At 39.9% G+C, this 19,704-nt stretch overlaps 2 protein-coding genes across 11 annotated transcripts; one reads left to right on the top strand and one right to left on the bottom strand.

Annotated features, from left to right (window-relative positions):
• dcun1d2b (DCN1, defective in cullin neddylation 1, domain containing 2b) lies at positions 1-7,202 on the bottom strand. 5 transcript variants are annotated; one of them, XM_044194483.1, is made up of 7 exons: positions 7,064-7,202; positions 4,759-4,975; positions 4,469-4,637; positions 4,049-4,179; positions 3,813-3,895; positions 3,322-3,418; positions 1-2,611 (listed from the first exon to the last, which is right to left on the bottom strand). In XM_044194483.1, exons 2-7 carry the CDS (start codon positions 4,931-4,933, stop codon positions 2,532-2,534), a joined length of 735 nt encoding a protein of 244 aa, XP_044050418.1. In that variant the 5' UTR covers positions 4,934-4,975; positions 7,064-7,202; the 3' UTR covers positions 1-2,531. The 5 variants fall into 5 exon arrangements, with proteins under 5 accessions (XP_044050418.1, XP_044050426.1, XP_044050410.1 ...); XM_044194491.1 differs by lacking the exon at positions 7,064-7,202 and adding an exon at positions 6,900-7,038; XM_044194475.1 differs by lacking the exon at positions 7,064-7,202 and adding an exon at positions 6,204-6,354.
• Positions 5,911-18,263, top strand: tmco3 (transmembrane and coiled-coil domains 3). 6 transcript variants are annotated; one of them, XM_044194433.1, is made up of 16 exons: positions 5,911-5,974; positions 7,264-7,320; positions 7,978-8,078; positions 9,177-9,490; positions 10,404-10,571; positions 11,441-11,620; positions 11,779-11,979; positions 12,137-12,265; positions 12,393-12,485; positions 12,876-13,062; positions 14,039-14,156; positions 14,280-14,475; positions 14,636-14,786; positions 14,899-14,978; positions 15,080-15,229; positions 16,549-18,263. In XM_044194433.1, exons 4-16 carry the CDS (start codon positions 9,233-9,235, stop codon positions 16,660-16,662), a joined length of 2,025 nt encoding a protein of 674 aa, XP_044050368.1. In that variant the 5' UTR covers positions 5,911-5,974; positions 7,264-7,320; positions 7,978-8,078; positions 9,177-9,232; the 3' UTR covers positions 16,663-18,263. The 6 variants fall into 6 exon arrangements, with proteins under 6 accessions (XP_044050368.1, XP_044050387.1, XP_044050359.1 ...); XM_044194424.1 differs by lacking the exon at positions 5,911-5,974 and adding an exon at positions 6,990-7,129; XM_044194404.1 differs by lacking the exon at positions 5,911-5,974 and adding an exon at positions 7,018-7,160.
• The last annotated feature ends 1,441 nt before the right edge of the window (positions 18,264-19,704 follow it).

Here is a 19,704-nt window from a genome sequence, read left to right on the forward strand (position 1 = left end):
TTAAAAACAACATGCTTTATTGACAACTTTCTTAAAGAAAACAAGGTACGGTATGCTTCTGTGGCAAAACATAATATTCTGTAAATACCAATATTCTTTCCGGCAAAAATAATACTGACTTGATAAGAATGATCTGCATGACTAGAAACAGTTGACCACACAATTGACAAATAAAAACGTACCAAATGTACCATATTATCAAACTGAATACTGAAAGATGTCATTTTCTTTCTTTCTTAAGTCATAGTTGTTGACTTAAGAAAGAAAGAACTGGGAAAAGCTTTCACACCATCTCGCTGTTGTAACACAGTCAGAAAACACTTTATACGGGATATTTCATTGCACCAACACATATATAACTTGCTTAGTTACGAAGATCAACAATATGACACATTTAACAGCTCCTACGGTGACTGTTTAACAGTCATGATGAAGCCGGTTTCTTGGCCACTCATCTGCATTCAATCTGGGACTGAAATCATAATAAATACCCGTCTTGATCTGCCTCAACTTCTTAAAGACAACTTCATAAAGTCTACTTCATGCACACCACTATAGTTTATGACTGACTCTGAAGTTTGTCAACTTAAGGAAAACAAAAGGCAATTATTTTCCTTGTAGTTAGATGTTGACAGGACAGAGAAATCTGAAAAAAAAATCCATCCTTATTTCAACACATGTAATGCAAAGGTTTTATCATGGTGACAACAATTGGCAGAACAAGATAGCATAGTTGGTTGCTGTTTAGGACAGAAAGCATGGCAAATACTGACGTAAGTACAGGAAGCCTGCTGCTCACTGTGACTGGGAGAGGACGCCTGGTACCTGAGCTCTACCTTCTGTCACGCTCCTTAGCTGAGAAATGGGATGCATTTAGCAAATACAGAGTTGTTTAGTGTTTATAATTACACTTAAAGAGTAACACTAAAAGCATTGTTGCACTGACCTCTGTGGGTTAAAAGCCTCAAGTCCTCTGACCATATCTATCACCACAGCTGGGTTTGGTCAGGTGTTCTCATATACTTGTGACCACATCCAGCTGTGATGTAGCGTTGGACTATAGTACATTGAGAAATGCTCTACTGCACAGCCACCCCTAGATGGCAGCGCAAGCAGTGTTCTTAAAGTGATATGTTTTTCTTTACTTTTAGCATGCCACCATTGCCCTACAATTGCTAATCCATGAAAAGCAAGAGACTAAAACATTAAACAGTGTAAACAAACTAAAACTTAAAAACTTAAAATACTCCTGGCTGGCATGTAGACTTTTAAGAAGTCTAGTATGTAAGTGACTGTCATGTAAACTGTATAGCTCTGTAGCTATATACAGCGCTGTCTGCTAAAGGAAACCTACAACAGAAAAAGTGTAAATCAGTGCAGTTTGCAGGGTTGACAAGTCATCATCACCTGGATAACAGAAAACAGTCAATGTGCCAGTCAGTTTCTCTTTGTGTACAGCAGTTCTCACACTGCAAAACTAAAGTCAACCAAAAATGTATTGCAGTAGCATTTTAAAAATTAGGATCATAAATGCTTCATATGTATTAATCATGATTATAAATGTCATTACCTGTTTTCTCAGATATACATTTTTGTTCTTCTAAAACAGAATCTATTCTTATTCCTATGGGTACAGTATTTTACAACTGTAACAACAGAGATTCTGCTGGTGCTGAGCTCAAAATGCTGCTCTGTCCAATTCTCAGAGTACAAAATGTGGATCTGAACTTTTCTCACTGTCGCTCAGTCAAGGTGAATCATCATTTTTTAAACTTCTAATTAGAATAAAACCAAATGAAAATATTTAACATTGTATTGTAAAAGAGGCAATATGTTTAACCCCCCCCCCCCAAAACACACACACACACACACACACACACACGATGATGAGCAAGCACACTTTCTCTCTGCTCTCAGTATGATTGTTAGAGAGCTACACATTTGCAATCTCAGTGAAAATAATGTAGATTACTTTTTTTCCTTCTCAGCGTCCATGGCACTGCTTCACACTAGCTGACAAAAACATGCAGATTTTAACATACTGTTCCATTCACAATTGACAATGTAAGAGGCCACATCCTACTGCATCGATAACTTAATCCTCTGCGTGTGCTGAAGGTTCACTGTTACTGTCCCTCCTCATTGTGCCAAGGGTGCAAGTTAGTGAGCCAAGTCCACAGCAGCAGTTCGAAGCCACACCCATTGGTGATTTGCCCACAAGTGATGAGTTTTAGGGCACCCCTCACTTACATATTGCAATTACAAAGTCTGTTCTTGCCAGCAGACAACAACAAACAAACAAATTATCTCTCTCCTGTTGATTCCCTCCTGCTTTCCTCTCTGAAATGGTGTTCCAGGTCACTCCCCAGCCAAGGCATCTTATGCAGTTGGAAGAACAATCTGAACGACGAGCTGCAGGCTTATTGAGAAGTAGTCTCTTTTTGGCTCATTTGTATAAAAATCCTCATTCAAAAAAAGAAAATTGGGAGAAAACACAAACTCCATCCACTGCATGAAGCCTGGGACAAACACTATGTCATGTTGCGCTTAATCCCAGTCACAATTGGCCGAGCAAACTCCACAAAGTCATCTATGAGGACAGGCCATGCCCCTGAGGAGAGAGAAAAAACACACATTATTAGTTAAATCTCAATGTAATCTATTATAATGACTTAATTCATCAAAGCAATGATTCAGTGATGTGGTGGTTGGGACAAAACATTCACAGGTGCCCCCTGCTGGCCTGAAATGTAGCCAGACTGGACAGTGTCTCTCCTTTATTCTGCAGAGTGTGCCATACAATGTATCATAAAAGAAAAAGGTGCGTTCAACCTCTCCACTGGGCCCAAGGCAACAAAAAAACACCAGCATCCCACAGAAAGTATGAGGAGATGAGGAAAAACCTTAATGTTCATGTGCATACAGAACTACTGTTCACTACTACTGTGACAGCTTGAGTAAAGAATTTTAGTGCAAATCAATTACTGTGTTTGCCTACACATACTTGACAATTTACTCAGAAATATGTGATGCAATTAAATGCAACTGTAAGTGAATTTGATAAAGTGTCAAATGCTGGACCAGTTCATCACATGACATTAACATACTGTACATGCAGATCACCTTGCCACAAGTCGTAAGACCTCACTCTGACGTGACATTTGCTGTAGTCCGAGTTACTGACTTCGGTGACTGACTGAATTATCAGCATGCATCTGTATGTGATCACTGAGTTCTTTCATCATGGAATTAACCACTGAAATGTATATGCATGGACTGTGCCATGGGTAGCCTTTATCCTGAAGGCATTAATAATCTCACCTTCTTCATCATAGTTCGACATGTCGTCTGCAATCATATTGCCAAAGTCCAGAAGGAGGTTCCATGTGTCCTTGGGAATTGAGCGCTTGTGATGCTCCTGAATGCAGCACAGTAACAGAAAAAGGTGGGACTTAAACATTATGGTGTGATATTAGACAACATAAGAAATCCTTGTGCATTGAAAATCAATTCAGCAGTGTGGAAATAAATGCTACCTTTGTGAAACTTAGTTGTTGTTGACAAAGATGTGTTGAATGTACTCGATGGTAGTCTTGTTGTTGTATTTGACTATATTCTACCGCAAGGTGTTTCTAACAGTTTTACTTCTCCATATGCAGTAAGTAAATGAGATGGACTAAATATGCAGAAAGTAAAAAAAAAAAAAATACAAAATCTCTGAAATCTTTTTAAATGTTTTTGTAATATACTGCTGACACACAGAAAATAAATAACAGGGTGAAAACAGGTCTAACAAAAACGTCCTTTCTCACCAGCAGGAAGCGATTCCAGAGATCCAAAAACTTGAAGCGACCTGTGAGAACTAGATTCCAGTAAGCAACAGCCATCTCTAGGTCTAGGACACAAAGTAGAGTAAGATTTTTCAATATTTAAATTTATTACATTTTTTTTCTAATTAAAAAAAATAAATAAATAAATCCAGTTGAAAATCTGCACCTTTGAAAACATCAGGGTATTTTCTATTATTACTATATTCTACATGTTTTACCTAAACCTTTCTGGCCGGGGTTCTTGGCAAAATTGAAGGTAAACTGGTAGAAGTCTTTGAACTTCCCTGTGTCTTTCAGCTCCTGCTCTAGTCTGGGAAGGATCGCCTTGAGTTTTTCAGGGCTGTCACAGCTAGAGGAGACGTTAAGAAAAAAAAACCCAAACAGATCAAATTTTATTATGAGTAGTGATGAACTGCACACATGGACTGGTACAATGTGAAGTCTGAGGTTTCTGACCATGTACATTTTGTATGTGAGGCAACTTTCAAATTCATGTAGAACTCAACAGAAACACAGTATTACATACAACTTTTACAACTTCTTACTATTTAAAAATCACAACTTAATAAACATATTCTTAATGTGTGAAGAATGCAGTAGCATCTCTGATCAAATATTCCAGTATCAGTGTTGCTCACCCCAGCTCAGCCATGCCATCCAGGAACTCTTTCCTGCTGAACTCGCACTGTGTGGCCGCTCTGAACTTCCATGCCACCACCAGTATACTCATGCTAGCTGGGTCCAGGGTCAGGTCATCACAGAACTGCTGGATCCCATCAATGCCTATCTTATTCTCATCCTGGGGGTCTGCAAAGACAAGCTGAGAAGAGTGAGCAAAACGGTGCCAAAGACAAGACAAGCAGACTGTGCTGATATTAACATTCTGAAACTTGATCAAAAAAGCAGAGGTCACTCCCCTAACACTTGCCTTTGTATCTGTTGTAGAGCTGTTCCAGCTTCTTGCGGTCTACTGAGGTTTTCATGGATTCTTTGTAGTAGAGGTCTGGATTCTGGAAGTAGTTGTCTGTGGCGACTTCTAGTTTCCAGTCATTCTGCGTCAGGCAGTACACGGCTGTCCTCTCCCCGGCCTGTGTGAAGGACATGAACTGCCGAACCTTGTCCTTCTGCGATGACTTCAACTTGTGCTGTAAGACAAGCAGGCACACAGGTAAATGCAGTGCAGGAGTAACAACCCCGCCCCCCCACACACACCTACATATTCCTGTTACCCGGATACTCTGGAATACTACCTGTCCCAGGTTTGGTGTGTGTCCGTTTCTGATAATTAGTTTAAAACACAAATCTGTTAAGAATATGCACCATGTAAGAAAATATTAAAATGATTAACGCTGAATTTTCAACACAGGGCTTCAAGGCGATGTAAAAATCCAGAAGCCTTCATCATTTCGGTTTTCATTCTGCTTTGGTGGAGCATATTACAAAACAAATCAGCAATTTATCAAAATGATCACAAACTAATTGATACACACACAACCTGGGGGCCTTCAGGACCTCTGAGGGTCTGGGGCCCTGGGACAGGTGCCCACTTTGCCCAGTTGGTAATCCAGCCTTTGGTAAATGGGATGCAGAGACATGCATGTGGAGTTGAGGCTGCACATCAGCGTTTACACATACAACACAGAGCCTAAACTTTTTGAACATTTGAATAAGAGTGCAAGGATTTGATTTCCATTAAAACCTCCAGAAACTAGTTCCTGTACTTAATCTGTATACAAAAATAGTTGGATGTGAATTATACGTAAATAACACGTGCCATGACTATAAAATCTGGTACATGTGCATACAATTAAAAAAGTAGGACTCGCACCATGCGTGCAACAGTCTATTTATATTTTAGTAAAAGTGCATTAAGGGAAACGAAAACAGTCACTTCCAAATGCACCACCATAAGGTTCCGTTATTTTACTAAAATACCTCCTCGTGTTAATTTAATCTACACGGTCATCGGGAGGATTGCAAGTCTTTGCAGAGCTGCAGATCTGACCCACCCGATGATCAAACAGTACATTCACCGTGACAGGCCAGTGTTTGGCGACCCAGTTTCCTAGGGAGGGGACGTTTGATCCTGCAGACTCTCTCCTGACCCGGGGCAGCAACATAGGCGAGTTACCAAAAAGGGAAAGGTACGTGCCGCAAGTGCGGGTGTCCGATCTCAAAATACCAACAACTGACCTTCCATTTCACTCATATTCCCGACACACATCACCCTGACAATGCGACACTTGGCTGAGGACACCCCGATCCCCCGTGTCGGAGTGTCCCCTTAACGTCAATGATAGCCGTTATCGGGTTTTGGACTTGTTTAACGGAGCTAAAGAATAGCCCCGGTTTCTCATTTTTAATCTTACCTACCATTTTATCACACGCTGTTTTGGCCCACTTGATATCCAATTACCCCTGGTGCGCATGCGCGACAAGAACTGCGCTACTGTAGGGGCACTGGGTTCATGGGAAATGTAGTTCTATAGCACTGTAATCCCACAGGCCCTGTGTTTCTAATACCTTCAGCTTAATAGCTTTCTGCAATAATAGACAACTGTTTCGGCAAAGTATGTATTTGTTCTCAAAGCGCTTCTGCTGAAATACATTTAAAGGAAAAGGTCACATTATAACTTTGTATCAAACTGTCTGTAAAAAAAAAACAGGTTCTGAGCATAAGCCAGTCGAGGAAACTTAGCTTTGAACTTGTTGTTGTTTTTTTAAACGAAACTGTATAATGTTAAACAACCGTTAAGATCAAGTCAAAGTAGATTCAACCAAGCAACAGCTGTCACACTTGACACGGTCGAGCTAGAAAACATAACATCTGAAAACTACAACTCCCATATCAAAGCTGATCAAGATGTTTCGGAAGTAACGTTAATCTAAAAATGGATCAAAGTTACATGGAGAAAACAATGCAGTAGTTGTTCAATTTTAGCTGCAGTTTATGTTAACGTTGTGTTGTGATATGTCTTGATGTGCTGTTTCCAGAAAAGTTGCTGGTATTAACGTACACGACAGCTATTTAGCTAATGTTAGCAAAGTTGTGTTAGCTTTAACTGTTACCTTAGTGTGGACTCAGCTGGCTGGAGCTGGTCTGACAGCTCTGAGGAATTTGAGGGCTAACTTAGCTTTACTTACAGCTCCAGAATAGAAAACAGGTTGAACTTTATACACGCTAAAACTGGTCCAACTTCAACAGGGAGTTCCTCAATAGCAGCCCTACCTACCTGAACGAAGTAACGTTAGCATCCCCTTGCTAGCAAGACTAATGTTACCAACGGGTGGAGGTCGAGGTAAACATGAAGTTGGTCGCCAAGTAAATTGGTGAGCGCCTGCATCGACGCTGGCTTCAGCTATGTGGCAGGGGGTGGGGGGGATGGGTGGTGGTGGTGCGGTACAACAGCATGATTGTTCCCTTCTTCTTCAGCTTCTCCGTCAGTCGTGGAGTGGAGTTGAGAGCCAGGGCAGTGCACATATTTCGCAGGTAGGTTAGTTCTTCATTTATCTGTTTTCATTGATGTGCTCAGTGAAAAGATTTGAGTAAGCTGTGTTTGGGACGTTGAACAAATCCATAATTTCACCGCCCATGGTGTTTCCTGGTGTGTCTGAAACATTATTCATGTCTGGGGTGTGTGTTCAGCTTTGTATGATGTTACTTGTGGCTGTCATGATTTCTCAGATTTTTCATTGTAGGGATGGCATAAGTCTTTTCCTATTCACAGTGCCTTTACATGTTTGGTATTCAGCTGTTTGTATTTATAATTTAAATATGTACATGCATCCATGAGTATAGAATAACCTCCAGGTTTGAGGTTACTAAAAATGACAACCAGTCAAAACTTGTATGCATTTCAGTGGTGGAAAGTAAATTTACCCAAGTAATATACTTAATTACAGTTTTGAGTTACTTGTACTTTCCTTGAATGTTTCCTTGTTTACATTTCATGCCACTTTATATTATACTTATATTATTATACTTATACACCACTACATTTCCTTAACAGCTATAGTTACTCGTTACTTTTCAGATTAAGTTTATACTTACAAACCAATTTTTGTGATCATCTTATGAAATATGGCACATTGTTATAGATTAATCCACCCAGCACTATATTAATGCTATTGTGCTATTGATTTCTAGCAACAGTACCAGATTGGCTGCAGTCCAGTTTTAGGAAGCAGGACAGAGGAGGAGGTTGGAAAGTAAACATCCCTCTGCTTGCTAGACTCATGCTCACAAAGGTGCGGTCCAGCTTGGTTGTGAGTTGAATGCATTCAGTCATTATGCTGGTGTAGTAAAAGATGAATGTGTAAGGAAGCACATGATGCCAGGATATCAGAGGGCAGGCTGTTGACAGTAGAGCAGTTTCTTAAATTGGCACAGACTTTTGTATTCCAAGCATATACTGAAATGCAACATCACATTAGGTGTATGCAGAATAGCAAGCAGTACTGGAATTTATACATGTGATGTGCTCAGTCAAGTGAAATGCACTTAACACAGCACAAGAGATACAAGGTGCTATTAGCTACTCAAAGCAGCCAGTAGGACAGGCCACAGGTGTGTATACACCGCTGTTGCTTAAGCTTTTCAGCTGTGACCTAAAGATTAAACCATCTCTTGAGATGACTTTAGTAAGAAGAAGAGAGTGCACAAAAGCACAGAGTAGCCCACATAAAAAGAGATTATCTATATCAATCTTTAGGACAAATACTACCACTTTATGTACTTTAAAGGGACTGGGAATTCCTGTATTTCTATGTTTTTTGTTATTAACAAATCCCATGAAAAGACCAAAACAAGCAATGTGTTAGTCCATCTCTCAGTACTTTCCCACTTCCCCAGCCTGTCTGTGGCTCTCAGCACCAAGCCCATTTGTTCCTACTTAAGACGTAGACCTTTAAAAACAAGTCACAAATTGTGTATTTGTTAGGGACTATCTTCAGCTGTGGTGAGCTAATGAACTTTTATGGCATTAGGACAGTGTATCAACTCACCCTGTGCAGCAGCGTGGCTCACTAATGTGTGTTTAATAGTTTTTGGTCAATGGTGGAGGTCTATGGCACAAAAAAATAAGATATATCAGGCTTTGGATACACAGACAATACTTGTAAGTAGGATCAATTCATTGTTGGTTTGTTTTTTTTCATGGGATTTGTTGACAATAAAAACATAAAATATCACCAGACTTAGCCTTTTAAACTCTACTGATGTCGACACTACACTTTTTGAGTTCATATATATCGTAGTAGTCTCCTCCTTATTGTTTTTTTCTGTCTTTGTAACGACCATGCCTTTCCTGCTGTCATCTATTTTGGTCTTTCTTTTTCCATTCCTAGGTCTCTTTCTCTTTATCAATCTCTACCCTCGGGTGAAGGCAGAAGTAGAGGTTTGGATGCAGGTTGTATGCTGGCTGCTGTGCTTTGGCACGGCGGGGGCACTCGCTGTGCTGCAGAAGGACCAGGTGGCCCAGCACGCCATCAAGCTTTATCGGAGCAAGGGGGCCACACACGGCCACAGCTGGGTGGCCAGCAACTGCAAGCGGCTAGTGGGTCTCCTGCGTCAGAAGAATGTGGTCGTCAAGAAGCTGGCAGCCGCTGCTGATGCTGTTGGACGAGACCGGGCCCTTTCAGAACCCGAGAGGCACTTCCAGGTACCAGACTGAGAATAAATACCAGATGAAGCAAAGACCCTCTATTTGGATTGTAATGCGTTGATTTGTTAGTGACTGTTTAGCTATGTTTTTTATAGCTGATCACCCTGGTACAATACAGTGTGTGAGACATAATGTCTACAACTCTTCAGGGTGGTGTCTTTTGTCTGTCTGTGTGTTGACACATCCCTGTTGGCACAATAGCTCAACAATAATGCATGCTCATATTTCAGTTCAGTTTTCACATATACAGAGCAGCTGACCTGGTTAGATTTGAGCTGCACCTAACAATTATTTTCATTATGCATGTATTAGTCAGTTATTTTTTAGATTTATCAATTATACCTGTGGTCTAAAAAATGTCAGAAAATAGTGAAAAATGCCTGTTACAATTTCCCAGAGCCCCTCTTTTGACATCTTTAAATTGCTTGTTTTGTCTGGAGATATTAAATTTACAATGATACAAAACAGAAAAAAGCAGCAAATTCTCTCATTGGAGAAGCTGGAACAAGAGAATATTTGGCATTTTTGCTTAGTTAGTGACGTAAATGATTAATGGATTATCAACACTGTTGCTTGTTCATTTTCTGATCATCGATTAATCACCTAATTGTTTCAGCTCTAGATTACATAATGGCCAGACACAAGGCAGGTTAAATGGCTTCTTGTTAAATCATTATAAAATGTGTCAAGCCAAATAAAGTGGATTATAGAGTAATGACCCGTCTCCCCATTTTAACCAATGTTATCTGGATCTATTTTGTCCTATTTATCATGTCTGATCTCTGAGGAAGACATGTGAACTGCTCTTGCCAAGTGTGTCAAAGTAAAGACCATATACAGCGGCTTCAGTAAAAGAGGTCGGATATTTTACAGCTTAATGCCTGACTGGTGTCTCCCTGTCTGCATTCAGGTTCACACTCTGGAGGTTTTCCAGAAGGAGCTGAATGAGAGCGAGCACCTGGTGTTCCAGGCTGTGCACAGCCTGCAGAGGGCGCTGCAGGGAGACTACAGGGATGTGGTCAACATGAAGGAGAGCAGCAGACAGAGGCTGGAGGCCCTCAGGGAGGCAGCCATAAAGGTGAGGGCATCAGCAGTGTTTCATGGAGACTATGTCAGAGTGCAGGAGAGAGGGACTGATACACACTCTTCAGTCAGTCTACGTGAACTATGACTGGTGTTTCCGATATGAAGAGTAATATGTCAACAAATGTTTTCATGTTGTACATAGAAACAAATCTCGACAAAGGCAAGGAATGCATAATGAAATGAAAAGATTATGTGATGATGTGAATAGGGCTGCATCTAACAGTTTTTCATGATTAATTCATTTATTTATTTTTTTTAGTCTTTAAAATGTCAAAAAACTGTAAAAATGCCCATCAAAAGTTCTGGAAGCCAAAAGTGGCAACATTCTAAAACTCAAGATATTCAGTTTAAAACAATATAAAACACACAAGAGAAGAAAATATTTACCATTTTATGCTTGACTAAACAACTGGAATAACTGATTATCAAAAGTGTTGATTTATGATCTGTCAATCAACTAATTGAATAATTGTTTCATCTCTAGAAATGATCGTATCATTGTGTCATTCTGCAAAATGTTGTTGTCCAAATGAATGATTTCAAGGAAACTGATAAAAAGACAATCAAAATAAGTCATTCAATATAGATTTGATGTGATTTTTGGACCCATTTGTCATATTGTGATGTCTGACAACATCAGGCAAATATTATATTGATTTCAACCATTTCGCCCACCCCTACGTCAAAGGCAGAGTAATATCATGTATAATTGTATGCTATATGTCCTATGAGTGTATTTAGTGTGAGTTTCCTGGTTGTGTCAAATGAGTATACACTGCCACATGCATCTCTTGTTAACTTGTCTATGTAACCTACTTGCTAATACACACCTGTCTGTTGGGCTTTGTTCTCACCCTTCAGGAAGAACAGGAGTATGTGGAGCTGGTGGCTGCTGAGAAGCACCAGCAGGAAGCTGTTAAGAGCGCTTTAGCCCAGAATAAGACTCTGTCCATGCTGGACGAGATCCTGGAGGACGTCAGGAAGGCAGCAGACCGGCTAGAAGAGGAAATCGAGGAGCACGCCTTTGACAACAACAAACAGGTCGGCGAACAACAGCATTCACAGACTTAGGTTACTTAATATGTTTCAGACCCTTGGAGATTGAATAGTCATGATACCAACTCAAAAATGTAAGTCGTGTTTGAACAACGTAGGGTAGCTAGTAAATTGTGTCTCTCTCTATACTCACTGCTGTGTAGATGAAAGGAGTAAATGTAGAGGCAGTGTTGAGAGTGGAGGATGACGAGGAGAATGGAGGGAAGAGGAAGAACAAGTCCCGGCAGAAGGAAGTGGAGGATGACCTGGGACTGAGCATGCTCATTGACTCGCAGAACAACCAGTATGTCCTGACCAAACCACGAGACTCCACAATGCCAAGAGCGGACCATCACTTCATCAAGGTCAGGTTATTCCTCCTGCTCAGATATAATCCTGTTTTATCCATGCTACATAAGAAGTGGAAACTCTGTATTCATTTGTTTTGAATCCTTAATAAAGCTTAGAGAACATGAATTATTAAAATATTAACCCCAAGTTTTTTGCAACATGTATGTGCAGGACTTGGTGTCAGTGGTGATGTTGTCCCTGCCTTGCGGATGGATTTGCTCTCTGGTTGGTCTTCCCCCCATGTTTGGATATATCATCTGCGGGGTCCTACTCGGCCCTTCTGGCCTCAACAGCATCAAGGTGTGTTTGTGTTTTTGTGTTTGCAGTGTCAGCATGTCAGATCAGTCTTAAAGAACAATAGTCTTAATTTACTTTTTGTGTTAGTTGTTCATGTCAGCGCCTGTCTCTGTGTCTCGGTGTCTTGTAGTCTATGGTGCAGGTGGAGACTCTGGGGGAGTTGGGTGTGTTCTTCACTCTCTTTGTGGTGGGTTTGGAGTTCTCACCGGAGCGCGTTCGAAAGGTAAATAAAGAGGGGTTTGAATTTAGGATTAAAACTGTACAATAATTTTCATAACAAGACTTTTCAAGACTATACATAACAAATAAGCAACTCGCACTAATGTCATGTTTTTTATGGGTATACAAATTGAAATGACCTCAGACTTGACTTAGATTAGTGGCACATACCTAAAATTTATTCTGAGTTACAGTGAAGCATTTTGTTACAAAAGTTCTTAGAACTGAAAAATTACCTCTTATGAAAATGTCTTTTATGTCCATGAATTTTTTAGTTAATGACCTTTTTCTTCTGTTATATTTTTCATAGTTTATATATAGCTGCTTTTAGTTAGTTACTTCCATTAAGTGGGTTGATAACTGTGTGTGTGTGTGTGTGTGTGTGTGTGTGTAGGTATGGAAGACATCGGTTCAGGGGTCGTGCTACCTGAGTCTGCTGATGGTGGGGGCCGGTTTGTTGTGGGGACAAGTCCTGCGTATTCGACCCACCCAGACTGTCTTCATCTCCACTTGTCTCTCCCTGTCCAGCACTCCACTAGTGTCCCGCTTCCTGGCAGGGGGGAGCAGAGGGGACAAAGAAGGTACGTAGGTGTGATCGTGCACAGAAATGAACATAGATATGCATCATAATGTCAGCTAAAACAAGGTTGTGACCAAAGCAGGTAAAGGTGAAACAAACTGAAGCAAGTGGTTTTCAGAACACTGTGTTGGTGATACAGTGGCATGTATGTATGTTCTCATTCAGTTTTACAGTATGGCAACATTGAGAAAACTGCCTTGAATATTTCACTTGTATTCAGACTTAAGTTGGAGTGCAGATTCAAGCCCTTGCCAAACGAGTTCACATGCTGAGTAAGCCTATCACCGCCAGGTAAATCTCTCTGTATTTTTCAGTATTTTTTAAATCTTAGTATTAGCGACAGAGTAGGCTACAGCAACTAGGAGTATGGCAGAGCCTATGGCGTAAAAAACCTTAGAAGCATCCAAGAAAAGTTTCTGATGTTCCAGATAAAAAAGAAACTCTAGAAGCTATTACATTTACTCTACTTAAATAATAGATTATTGTCTTGGAACTGTGGAAATTTCTCTGTATTTTTTTTAACTATTTCTGAAGACGAGCCTGGGGCGAGCTCACTAGGCATACATAATAAGCACGTGTCGACAGTGTTTCTGTAATTACTCTCACTGCCAGAAGGGGGAGACAAAAGTTCCGCACTGCAGGTTTATAATACATGTCAAAGACGCTTTATTCTGACATGGGGCTATTGAACACAGCTTTGTTAACTTATCTTGTTACTTTCAATGTATTTTGCTCTGTGGCATCTGTGATTATGTAATGAGCCGAAATACAGAAGGATTTGAAGAATAGATAAGCACTGTGAAAAAAGCATGTAGTTTCAGTCCTTGAATTAAAAGTACAGTAGAGCAGGTGGCATCCATAAAACCAAATGTTGTGACACACTATAACTTCATACTTTAGAAATACTCTATTCAGAGCAATTGTGTGTGTGTGTGTGTGTGTGTGTGTGTGTGTGTGTGTGTGTGTGTGTGTGACAGGTGATCTGGACTACAGCAGTGTTCTCCTCGGGATGTTAGTGATGCAAGACGTTCAACTTGGTCTCTTCGTCGCCATAATGCCAACTCTGATCCAGGCACAGAGTGGAGACTTGGACAGGTCAGTTAGTCTTTTTGTTCTTGCATGTGTCCTCTCCCAACCATATACACACACACACACACACACACACACACACACACACACAGCTTATTTAAATCTGTTGTTCTGTTCTGTGAAACACAGCTTCCTGTTTGGAAGTCTCCGCGTGTTGTACCTCCTGGCCCAGGTCCTGGTCTCTCTGGCTGCTGTGCTGCTGCTGTGTTTGTTACTCAAATCATTCCTGATTGGACCCTATTACAAGAAACTGCATGCTGAGAGCAAAGGCAACAAGGAGATCCTGGTGCTGGGGATGGCAGCTTTTGTCTTTTTCATGCTGACGGTATGCACTTTGCTTTGCTGTCCTGTCTTTTTTTGTTCAGCCCCTTCTTTCTTTAGTTTTCCTGCATTTCTCTACAATGGTCTGATATTTCTCTTCCAACGCAGTATTATTTAACCTGCTGCAAAGAAGCTGATTTTTCTCCTGCTGATTGACACTGTAGGTGACAGAGATTTTGGATGTTTCTATGGAGCTGGGCTGTTTCCTGGCTGGAGCTTTGCTGTCCACACAGGGTCACATGGTTACGACAGAGGTCATGGGATGCATCGAGCCGATCAGAGATTTTCTCGCCATCATCTTCTTCGCCTCCATCGGTCAGATCCAACCTGACAATTTATCCCAGATCTCAGCTTTATTATCATGTTACACTTCTGTACCGTTCACAGTGAGACTTTACTGATCTTGTGTGCTTGTGTGACGCTGCAGGTCTCCACGTGTTCCCGACATTCGTGCTGTATGAACTCACCATTCTGTTGGTGCTAACACTCTCGCTCGTCATTATGAAGGTACAGCGCTTTCCTCTCTTTTGCACTTTTCCTTCTCCAGTTCACCTTTGCCACACACTCAGTCCCCCCGCTCACCACTTTGCTCCTCATTTTTCTCCCAGTTCGTGATGGCCGTACTGGTGTTGTCGGTGATCTTGCCTCCAGGCTCTCGACACATACGGTGGATTGTCTCAGCTGGTCTGGCTCAGGTCAGCGAATTCTCCTTCGTCTTGAGCAGCCGTGCTCGTCGTGCTGGCATCATCTCCAGAGAGGTCAGTGATGGCTGAAGTTTTGACAGTTTGCTCGTTAGACAGAAAAGGGGCTCAGGTGCCACAGTCCATATTTATATTTACTACAGGCATTTGTTTTTATTTTAATTTATTTTATTCTGGTCCAGTTAATGTCTTTCTCATTTATCATTGATTTTTAATTTGCTGCCTTGTGTGAAGCACTTTGCCACACCTGCGTATTGAAAAGTGCTCTGTAGATAAAGTAGGGCAGCGACTAACTTATTTTTGTTATTGATTAATCTGTTGGTTATTTCTTCGATTAATTGTTTTGTCTATAAAATGCCAAGTTCTGAGAGCACAAGATAACATTTTCAAATGCCATGTGTTGTCTGACTAACGGTCCAAAACCCCAAAATATTCTGTTTAAAATTATATAAAACACAGAAAAGCGGCAAATCATCAAATTTGAGAAGCTCAAACTAGAGAAAATGAATCATGTTTACTTGAACCTTAACGATTATTTGATCAAAATAGTTGCCAATAAATTTTCTGTCAATAATCGATTAATTGTTTTGATTCTAAAATAAAGATTATTTTAACTACTATTAAACTGTAGTTATATGTTAGGCTGTTGAATAGCTTTCTGCTGAATTTCTTCAACTGTAGTGTAGTCATTTTCTTTGTGTGAGTCTAGAATGAAGGCTGGTCCTAAGCTGTCCATAGCTTCATATACATATTCATATATCAAAAGTGAGATGATCACTAGAGAACCAAGGTTAGTTGGTTAGAGGTGCCCAGCCTGCAGATAGTTTTGGTTTATGTGTCCAGGTTTTGAGATATCCGCCCCAAAAATCTGTGTTTCCAAAAAAAGCGTTGCTGTTGAATTTTTCATTGCTGTCAGCAGCATCTCTTTCATATTGGAGAGGACACAGAAATCTCAGAAACGCGTATTTTAAAATCTGGCCTAATAATACCACAGCTATCTGCGTTGCTGGATACCACTTGTAATTTGGGTGAATTGACCCTTTAAACTATTCTTTCCCTCTCTTTGTCTTTTTTTATGTGTAACTCCGTCCATATACTTCCTTGTGGGGTCAACGTGGAATAAAGTCTGAAGGCAAAAAGTCATAATTATTTTCTCTAAAACGTAAGATTTAATTAAGTATTATGACCCCACATTGTCAAAGAAAAAATATACAAAATATAGTCCACATATATAATATTGATACAGTGTAGGTGTCAGTGATTGTGCTCATTTGAAGTAGGAATGGTACATATACACTAGCAAATAAACTTAGAAAATAATAACTAATAATTAGATTTTCTGAGACTACATGTTTTATGTCTCTCTATCTGCTCAGGTTTACCTGCTGGTTCTCAGTGTCACCACCCTCAGTTTGCTACTGGCACCAGTGCTGTGGAGAGTCACCACACACAAATGGGTTCCCCGGGGCGAACGCAAAATAGTCACATGACCAGGCCGGCTTCAGGGCCAAAAGGTTCCCATGTAACTCTTACAAAGCCGGCAGCGGCATCACGGGAAGCAGAAGTTAAGTCTTATTTTACCGTTCAGAAAGTTCTCACGTTAACGCACACAATGATATGAGACGTGGCCTGTTGGACCAAATCTCTCTTCTTCTTCTTCTTCTTGATTTAACAGACGCAGTTCACGGCTTTATGGGAGGAAAGAAAATCATCATCAGCTACATTTTGGCTTCTTTAAAAATGCCTTCTTCAGATTGTTATAAAGGTCTTCTGCTTTGGTATCATCCATTATATTTCATGTCAAGAGCATGGACCTGGACCATCCATGCTCTTCACCAGTGTATTACATATAGATACTGATACCTGATACTGTATAAGGTCTTATTTTATAACACGTACTGTAATCATTTCAGCTCATTTCTGTCAAATTGCAACCTCACTGAACTGCTCCACTCAAATCAACAGTCTTAAAGGCTTGACAGAATCACTGATAGGAAGCACACCTGCTTGACAGTTCAGTGGAGAAGCACAAGTACTGATGCATTATGAAGAAAAACAGATACTTTCCCTCTCCGCCGTCTGTACGAATTATTTTGTTTTCCACTGAAAGTCAGTGGAGTTGCTCTTTCTTTGATCTTCATCAGTTTTTCTACATTCCTGGTAACAATCACAGGGACCAAATCTGAGGGTTTAACTTCATATTTTGTTTCCTTATTCATGTATGAGTTAAATATTTGATTTTTTTTTTGAAAACTTTTTGTGTAATTTAACATGGCCTCCATTTTCCCTATATTTGACCATCTCGCATTACTATTTCTGACTTTTAGGTTATTGCAAATGACAAATTTGGATTCTTACTGAAGTGCAAACCTTTCTATCTGCTGTATTTAATAGATGGTACTTGTAGTTTATCTAATCACTGTACTGCTGTGAATTTAGCTGTGACAACAGTTTTAGTGTTAGCTAAAAACAAATACATAGAATACAAATATTCCTTTTACAAAAACTATAACCGTCTTTATTCATTCCTTTTTTCAGGCTCTCCATTTTTGTCAAATGAATGTAAACTCTGGTATAATACAGAAAAGTAAAAAGTAAGAAATGGAGATAATGAAATATTTAGATAGCAGTTCACAAGAACAGAAAATGTACATCAGAATTGATTTACTGGTGTTACATTTAAAGAAAAATCCTGCACTAGTTACCATTGAATGTCAAACATATGTGCCTGCTCAACACTGCTCTGCACTAAAAGTAAGACTTTGAGGACTGTAACCTCTGTGGCATCTCATGCTGTAAACGTCTTTGTCTTATCTTTCATAATGTGCAATGTAAATGTATGTATGTATGAGCTACATACATGTTCTATTTTGTTTCATGTTTAATTTTTTTTTTTTTTCACATTTTCCTGCTATATGTCAACACAGAGTAATTTTCGTTACTTTGTGTAGTGGATGAGTTTACATACGTGTTGTTGGTGGCCATGACACTCCCAGGCACAAAGAAATGGTGTTTTCATCAAAATGTCCATGTATTTTTAAATTGTTTAATTAATTCATTTATTTATTAAAAATAATATGACTAAGAAGTATTTACTTGGTTTTACTTTGTATTTACTCTGTTCTTAGAATTGAGTACTTTCTGTGGGGAAACATGAAAATGAATTTTCTAATTGCAGTAAAACTCATAAACGTAAACAAAATCAATCCCAACAATCTAGTACTGCTAAAGAAAACCAGGGCTGCTAATAATAATAAAACAACATTGACTTCCACTCGACCACTGGCAATGTTATTCCACCAAAAGCCTGCCCACACAAATTTACGTACATCAATCATGATCTACATCAATCGAGGATGTCAAGACACATATCAGTGCCAGAGTTGCAGTACCTGGTTATCTGCTGCAGTTTTAGACTAAGGTAGTATAGCCTCCTACCACAGCTTCACAGTTATCTAAAACTTAGATTCCTACATACATGTCAGTGTCTCTCAGTATTCAGATGTACAAAAACTAGTTCCTTTCACTGCATGCATCCCAGGTCAACGGTATCAACATAGTAACACATTTCTGACCCGCTGAGAGTACCTCTGTCGCGTCAACAGAATTTGCCTGGTGTTTCCTTTGGCTTAGTTGTAAGTCATTTTCGTATGTGTGTGCAAGCAGCCTAGGAAGTAATTGTTAAAAATCTGATATATTGACATTTAGAAAAGTTCAGCAGGCTTTCTCAGCAATTTTATCACTTTTGAGATTCTGAGCATTTTAATTCACAACCAGACCCCTATTTTTTGTGTTTTGATTTACAGACCTCCTAAATTGGATCCCGATTTTATTCAAACATTTTCTGAACTTTTATTTCTTACTGTACCTGGACAGGGACCCAACTGAGAGACTTTTAATCCTGGGTGATTTTAACATCTATGTCTGCTGCTCCACTCCTTTTGCCTCCGATTTTATTAATTTGCCTTTAACTTTGTCCGGTTTGTCAGCGGGTCGACTCATACCAAGGGTCACACTCTTGATCTGATCAGTGCATCAGGCATATCATCAAGCTCTCTGGAATTTCTAGACTTCCCTCCATCCGACCATAAAGCTGTAATCTTCCAAATCTCACTTTCACCTCCTTCTCCTGCCTCCCCTTCTTGCATACGTTCCAGCTCTCTCAACTCCCCATCAGCCACTCAGTCCTGCCAGGGTTTTCAGGAGGTTTGTTCAAGTCTCTTAATTCCTCCTCAACCTTCGATTGACGACCTAGTTTCTGGTTTTTAGCAGTATATGTTGCAACATTTTAGATAAATGGGACGAGACATTACAACGTAAACTCTCTGTCTCTCTGGGGGCATTAAAAGAAAGTGCAGGAAAGCAGAAAGAATTTGGAAAAAAGATCAACTTAAAGACTCTTTATGTACCCTCAGAAGTCTAATTAAAACCTTTAAATCGAGTGTAAAACAAGCAAGGAATGCATATTTTCCCCACCTAATTGCCTCTCAAAGCCACAGTCCCAGAGTTTTATTTCAGATCATTAACTCAGT

The sequence above is a fragment of the Siniperca chuatsi genome, linkage group LG1 (assembly GCF_020085105.1).
Source record: "Siniperca chuatsi isolate FFG_IHB_CAS linkage group LG1, ASM2008510v1, whole genome shotgun sequence".
NCBI lineage: Eukaryota > Metazoa > Chordata > Actinopteri > Centrarchiformes > Sinipercidae > Siniperca > Siniperca chuatsi.